The sequence below is a fragment of the Trypanosoma equiperdum genome (assembly GCF_001457755.1).
Source record: "Trypanosoma equiperdum strain OVI genome assembly, contig: ctg_213, whole genome shotgun sequence".
Classification (NCBI taxonomy): domain Eukaryota; phylum Euglenozoa; class Kinetoplastea; order Trypanosomatida; family Trypanosomatidae; genus Trypanosoma; species Trypanosoma equiperdum.
This window is the reverse complement of record NW_027124103.1, coordinates 7,562-14,406: the sequence shown is the minus strand read 5'-3', so window position 1 is coordinate 14,406 and position 6,845 is coordinate 7,562. Positions and strand designations below refer to the sequence as shown.

The following is a 6,845-nucleotide window of genomic DNA, read 5'->3' as shown; positions in this document are numbered from 1 at the left end:
ATATATATATACGCATATTCGCGGGGATATTGGTGTGTGCATGAAGGGGAGAAAGGATTATTTTCTGCATTGTTACCATGAAATACAGGCAATTTTAGTGCAGAAGCCCGCACTTTTTCCTCTTAAAAAGTAGTGTTACGGCCCTTTCTGATTCCTTCATTCCCAAACAAATACAAAAACATGTAAGTGTGCAAGTATTAACATTCCTTTCGAGTGCCTTCTTTCTTTCTTTGTTGTTGTTTCTTTTTTATCGCTCCTATCACGATGACAGAAGAGGTTGAACAAATTTGACATGTCACTTCGGCGCCACGTGATTACTCGGAGCATTTCAGTCCACAACCGCTTTATTTCTTCCAGTGGAGAACAAAAAACTGGAGGGTCGCGGGGTGGTTTCTTTTCGGTTCTTCGCTACGGACCTCGCAATCGAGCTGAACTATTCGGTCTCTGCCTCGGTTGTGCCATGTGCCCTTTATCGATTTATTTGATTAACTGGTGTGAAGGCTGCAGCAACAGGAATAACAACACGCAACCGGAGTTGGTACTCGGTAATGAAACATTTGTAACTCATGGGGTTGCAGCTCCCGACAAGGGATCCAAATATCCTCTGGGAGGACCCTTTAGATTGCGCGAGAGCCGTACGGGAAATTATATCACCGATAAGGAACTCTTTCAGGATCATTGGACGCTATTATACTTCGGCTTCTCCAAGTGTGCGGAGGTGTGTCCATCTACGTTGCGTTTTATTACAGATGTCATGAAGGCATGTGATGAGAAACTGGCGGGTGACAAAAACTTATCGACAGAGGCTGCGAGGTTGCAGGCGGTGTTTCTTAGCGTTGATTCACGGCGTGACACGCCTGAGGTTCTTGAAGGGTTTGTTTCAAAATACGACCCTCGAGTCCGAGGACTTACCGGAACCTCAAAGGAGATTGAGCAGGCGGCGAGGGCGTGGCGTGTGTATTATTCATCAATTGACGAAACGGATGAAGAAAAATCGGCGCGTGAGGCGAAGGGAGTGCCGATGGTGGGCGCCGATGATGATACGTACCAACTGGATCACAGTAGTGCAATATATCTTGTTGGAGTGGATGGAAAGTTGAAAGATTTCTTTTTCAAGGAAATGGGCGTTGCCGATGCCGTTGGAAGGTTGGAGGTGCATCTTCAAGATGTCTATGGATTTAAGGACACACGCGGTTGAAATAAATATATTTATTTATTTATTTATATTTCTCTTTATTATTTGAGGAAGGGAAGATTTTTTTTAGGGGGGAAGTAATCATCCGGTGAGCGGCGAAAACACGTGAAACTTTTCTTTTTTTTTTCTTCACAGTTCAAACACCACTGTTGTTCATTGTAGTTGCTTCGGTGTTTGTCTCCACTGTTTTCCTTCCTCCCGCATCTATTCTAGTCGTGGGATACACGGTCGTGGGTGCTATCGTTTTTTTGTAAATGTTACATGAAGTTTCTTTTCTTTAGCTTATCTTTTCCTTTATTCTTTTGCATGTGTTGCTTTTGTTTTTCCTCTTATTATATTTTTTGCCCTTGTGTTGTTTGCGAAATTCCACTAGATTTGGAAGGAGACAGCGACTTATTGCGGCGGTGCTACGGATGGGATGGACGAGTTAACGGAATACATGATGAGAGTATAATGAAGAAAGAGGCAACAGAAGGGTGTTTTTTTCCGCTTTTTTTTCTTATTTGTTTGTTCTCTCCACTTGAATGAAGAGATTGATATAATTGAGATTTATGAGGCTTGCTGCATCGGATGTTACTCACTCTTTTTATGTAGGTGCTGCATTGTTTTTTCCTCTTCTCTTGTTCTGTCTAATTTTTATGGATTTGTTTTTTTTTGTTACTTTAAAACAACTTTTGCTTCAGATTTTTTTTCTTTGTGTGTGTTTGTGTGTGTGTGTGCACGCGTTTTCGTGGCAAATAATCCATCTGGGAGGTTTTGCTTCCCACTTGTGAGCCACCAAAAGGCGGCAGTGACGCTCGCGTGTGGTGGAGGTAACCTCTCTCCCGTTTCAGTATTTGGCCAGCAGCTCGTGTCAGTTGTTGGATCTGGTTGAGGCGCGGGGGAGAGGAGGATAAAGGGACATAGACATTTTCAAGAGAGGGAACTGCGTGACAGCTAACGGCCCTGCTGCGGTTGCTGCTGTCCAACAGGCCTCTAACGCATAGAATAGGGAGAACATGAAAAAGACGCTTTCATGTCGGAGGCGGCTAATTCTTGGAATGAGCATTGAAGATGCACAAAGTAAGTTTGATTCTCCCGAATCCCGCGTAGCCCTGCGACTTGCTCATGAGCGACATAATCAAGGGGTTTACCACGAGCTCAACCTCGCACAACGACTGCGTAATAGGCTCCCAAGTGAGCGTAAGTACCATTTAGTTCGTCACACGAAACCTAGCGTCAAAGGCTTCCAGGCTTATATTAAATCCAGCCCAGACGACTACGTTGTGAAGGAGCTTTGGTATGGAAAGAAGGCAACTTTACCGAAACTAGCGGGGGATGTGGGCGCTGCCGCCGCCATTACCAGCGGACAGAGTGTTGTGGACAGTAGCCCAAATGTTATTCCTTCTATCATTCAAGAGAAGGGGGTTGGCGGTCCTGTGCCTTGCGATCCACTTTATAATGGTTATTCAAACCCTAGTGGGGTTGGTGCTGTGGTGGATAACCAAACTGGGCCTGTGTGTGGTGTTAATTCAAGTGACGAATGCGCGAGGGATGATACCAGCGCGGCCTCTGTGGAAGGCAGCAGCATGAGTAGTCAGGCGTCGGTGGAAGCTTATATAGGACCTCAGCTTGGCGAGGAGATGGACGCGTATTCACGACACCGTACCATATTTATGGCAGAATTGAAACGGGTTGCAAAAACACTAAGTAACGAAGCAAAGCGGCAGCTCCTTATACGACGTAGCAAAGGAGCCGCACCATCTGCCAGGCAAATGTCTGTTGTCGACCGACTAGTTGAGGAGGTACGGGAGGCAGAGGAAAAAGGTTACACAAGCCTCTCATCCTCCTCGCATTTGTTGGAGCCGCTGGGGCTCTCCCTTAACGTCTGCACAAAAAGGGACAAACGAGTGCTGGAGGCATTCCGTAGTCCACTGCTTTGCGTTCCTGCGGAGGAGAACTACATCTCCATCTCACTATGGGTTGCAGGCGCTCTCATAGAGAATAACGAACTAGCGACAGAGTTTCCATACTACATCGCGAAACATGCGAGCCCTGATTTGGATGAGTGTGACGTCATCACGTCGCCTAACAGTGTCCCGAGGGCGAGCATAGACGTGTATTTTTCTCTGGAACTGTACAAGCTGCAGCAAAGCATAGGGGTTGATGGTGTTTTGGCGCTTCGACGATTTATTGGTAGGGCAATGATACGTCAGCACGATCCGTTGCCGACGACGCCGTCTATTGCGTTTAACATGCGATTAAAGCAGCGCGAATGTGGTGGGTTGTGCTCAGGGGAATCTACACAAATTCCTTGGTTGCATGTAATTAAGGCAAAGGTTGCCTCGATATCAGGCACGGTATTGGAAGTTTCCTCCGACGACTCACCATCTACTACTGTTATGCGAGAGGCAATAGGACATGTTTGGAGGACATGGGGGAACCTCGTAAAGGATCTGCATGTACACGGTGATCTTGACTACCTCTATGTTTCCGTGCGACCGGAGGTAGATGTGCAAGTAGGAATGCCACTGCTGGGGGATTCGACCGGGGGAGTGCTTAACTGTAGTAAAGGGAAAGTATTGTCAACGTCGACGTCGCTGGGGAATTCCTCTCAACAGCTACTTCAGGGTCAGGATGGTCAGGATTGGAAGGGTCAAAATGGTGGGTCGAACGGTGCTAATTTGGGTAGGGCAATTTCTGGAAAAGGAGGGAAAAACGGTTCCCTTTGGAATGGTTTTAACTCTCGTAAAACACGAGCAACAAACGTCATTCTGCCAACAGATTTTGTTGTTGTTGAGTGTTTGCTTGAGAAAAGGGGGCTGCCTCATCGTCTAGTTGTTGAAGACATTACCGAAAGTCTTACGGAAATGCAAAGACAAGCAATGGAAGTGCAGCGCCTGGCTGTTATTGATGAGGCACATCAACAAAGCCAGCAGTATGTTACTGAGAATGAGGAGGATGAGTCATGTGACGAAGGGATTGCCCAATTTCCCGTGGATGTGCGTCCAGTTCTGTACGCGCCAACGATAACGGTGTCTCACGCGGGTGTGATCGACTCAGCATCACACAGTTTCCAGCGGATTCGTATCCGTGGGAGCTGCCTCGCACACATTGAGGCGCTTGCGAAGGCTTTGGGCAGCGGAGAACACTTCGTGGAACGTGAAGGAATACACTTGTACGCAACCAAAACTAGTAGCCAGGGTACTTCTTTACCTCAGCTTCCACCAAACCTTCATTTTTCCAGGACTCACGCGGATGTCAATGAACACGCAGCAACTAAGAGGCTGATTGGTCATCACGCTTCATCTAGTCATGCTGTAATGGAGCAACGTGCAGCGAGTGGATACTTTCATCCTTACCAAACGCTGAAACCAATGCAATATATGATCGCTGATCACGACGAAAGGGAGTTTTGGCGGGAGCACTTTTATAAACTATCAGATATTACACTTGTATTTCATGATCGTGTATGTGCTGCAGACATCAACAATTCGCGTCAGTGGTCTTCTACGCTGAAGTCTCAGTTGCTATCAATCGGCCGGCAGCGTAGTGGACAGATGGGACTGGAAGATGAGTCGGACGACACCGCGGTGAATGGACCGAAAGATGAAGAAGGTGATTCTGCTGGACGTGCGCGAAAGAAGAAACCGAAGAAAGGAAGAGGTAAGCGAGCAGCGCAGGGAGATCTGGAAGACGTAGTCTCCACCATGAGCCCTGAGAAGATATTTGAATACCTATGCTTTGACATGGAGGTTACTAGTGCATCGTATGATCTCCGTATGGGAGATAATGACGGTTATGATTATCGTGTAAAGCTGCGTCGAATTCCGCAGAGCCACTTTCCACTTGTAAAACCAGCCATGGTCTCTCTTCAGAAGCATGGTTTCATCAATTACTTTGGACCGCAGCGATTTTCTTCATACACCAGATATAACATGCATCCCGGCTTGCACCTGCTGAAAGGCGAGTTTCACGCCGCAGCCAGTATCATCGTACAGCAATTCTACATGGACTCTGACCTTGCAGCTGAGAAGAGACGAAACGGTCACACCATCGAGAAGATGTACAGCTCGAAGGGAGCAGGGTTCCGGTTGCCGGATATAGATCGCTCGTTTGGTGGCAGACGGTCCGTTACTGAAAATGGATCCGCTCTGCAATCTGTTCTCAGCAATGCACTCCAGGCATCGTCACTTCTTGGGCTAAATGAAAATTCGGCTGAAATGGAAAGTTATAGCTCCTCACCAAAAGACCAGCAGATCATGAACGTAACTAATGGTGCTTCGGTGTTAGACCCCTGTGGGGAAGCGTTTCTACGCGTTGTTGGACCCAAAGCATGTTCCATGCTCGTGCATGAGTTCCTTGCCTTCCTCTGGAATGACATCGTCAATCAGAGGTTGCAGCGGTACGGCACATTCGCCATTCTCCCCGGCGATCTCGTGCGCTTAAATCCATTAGCATCGCCCCACTCGAATGAATTCGGCCGCGTTGTATATGCTTCAAAGAACAGCATTGAGAAGGGTAAATACACGTGCTATGACGTAGTCCTACCGGTCCCTGGTGCCGGTGTTGAGCTTCCTGATAATCACACAGCTGACCTATACGTTGTTACACTGAAGCGCATGGGCATTCTGTTTAACCCTGAGTCCAAACAGTGGGATATTTTCCGATCGCGAAGCAACTTTGGTAACGATGGTGCTTTACATGACGGTGAAGCGGCCTTTGCATCGTCACCATACAACCGTTTTTCAACTTCTTTTGCCCTCATGGAGGAGGAATTGGGCGGCGAAACAAGCGTGATGAATTTTGCACACGAAAACCAGGTAGACGAGGAGGGGGATGCCGGCGGTATGGTAACAGAAGGAGTTTTGTCGGACGGTCGAGGGCTCCGGCGCGACTTACGACATGAGGGAAACATGGGTAATCCTCTGGGAGTAAATATATGGTGCTCCTACAGGCATATGCTCGTCAACCCGTCCTCGCAACTACGCTGGAGATTTCAGTCAGGTCGCACCGGTGATCCATACCAGCGATGGGCATTCGGAGTTCGTAACACCTTCATGGGAAGGGAGACCAATGTTTCGTCCCTCTCTGGGGCTTTGTTGGATAAGGGCACTCTCGGTCGCAGTGCTGAGCAACCTCAGCAGCAACTGTTACTTTTAGGAAATGGCGCACCAGGGAGGTCAGGGAAGGACTCCAGGGGAGGAAAAAGACGAGCGCGTACATTACCGGCTGCACCGTACTGGTTGCCGGAAAAGAATAATGGTTGTCTCGAGTTGTCCTTCCAACTCCCCTCTAGCGTCTACCCCAGCATGTTGTTGCGGGAGGTAACAAAAAGTGACGTTAATAGCCCTGACGTGGTAGATCTCGACCGCCCGCTGATTGACACGCGCGCGGAGTCGTGGAACGGACTTACGGCGGACCAGCAGCAAACATACAGACGATACCTGGCTAAGAAGCGGCAAAAGCTGTTTACAGAGGCACCACGAGCTATCAATATAGCACTTCTGCATCAGCACATCTTCCGTAGTGGCGGCATGAGGCGAGGCCTAATACCCTCCATGCGTGGCTATGATAATGTCTCGAAATGAGAATGCCTCACGCGGGGGAACCCTTAAGTGTAATTTCGTGTAAAAAGCTAACAAAAGAAAAAAAAAGGAGAGTTATTCAC

The 6,845-nt window shown here is 48.0% G+C and overlaps 3 protein-coding genes across 3 annotated transcripts in view; all 3 read left to right on the top strand.

Moving 5' to 3' along the window:
* Window positions 1-133, top strand: part of TEOVI_000068000 (uncharacterized protein) — a gene marked incomplete at both ends in the record, with an annotated part of 357 nt that extends 224 nt beyond the window's left edge. Inside the window, one exon of the mRNA XM_067224051.1 lies at window positions 1-133. Coding sequence (XP_067080152.1) covers window positions 1-133 — 133 coding nt within the window.
* A 159-nt stretch (window positions 134-292) lies between these two features.
* On the top strand, window positions 293-1,198 carry TEOVI_000067900 (cytochrome c oxidase assembly factor, putative; the record flags this gene model as incomplete). Its single annotated transcript, XM_067224050.1, has 1 exon — window positions 293-1,198. The coding sequence occupies one exon, from the start codon at window positions 293-295 to the stop codon at window positions 1,196-1,198; it is 906 nt and encodes a 301-aa protein (XP_067080151.1).
* A 995-nt stretch (window positions 1,199-2,193) lies between these two features.
* TEOVI_000067800 (pseudouridine synthase TruD, putative) lies at window positions 2,194-6,765 on the top strand (the record flags this gene model as incomplete). The annotated part of the gene is made up of 1 exon (XM_067224049.1): window positions 2,194-6,765. One exon carries the CDS (start codon window positions 2,194-2,196, stop codon window positions 6,763-6,765), a length of 4,572 nt encoding a protein of 1,523 aa, XP_067080150.1.
* Between the last annotated feature and the right edge of the window lie 80 nt (window positions 6,766-6,845).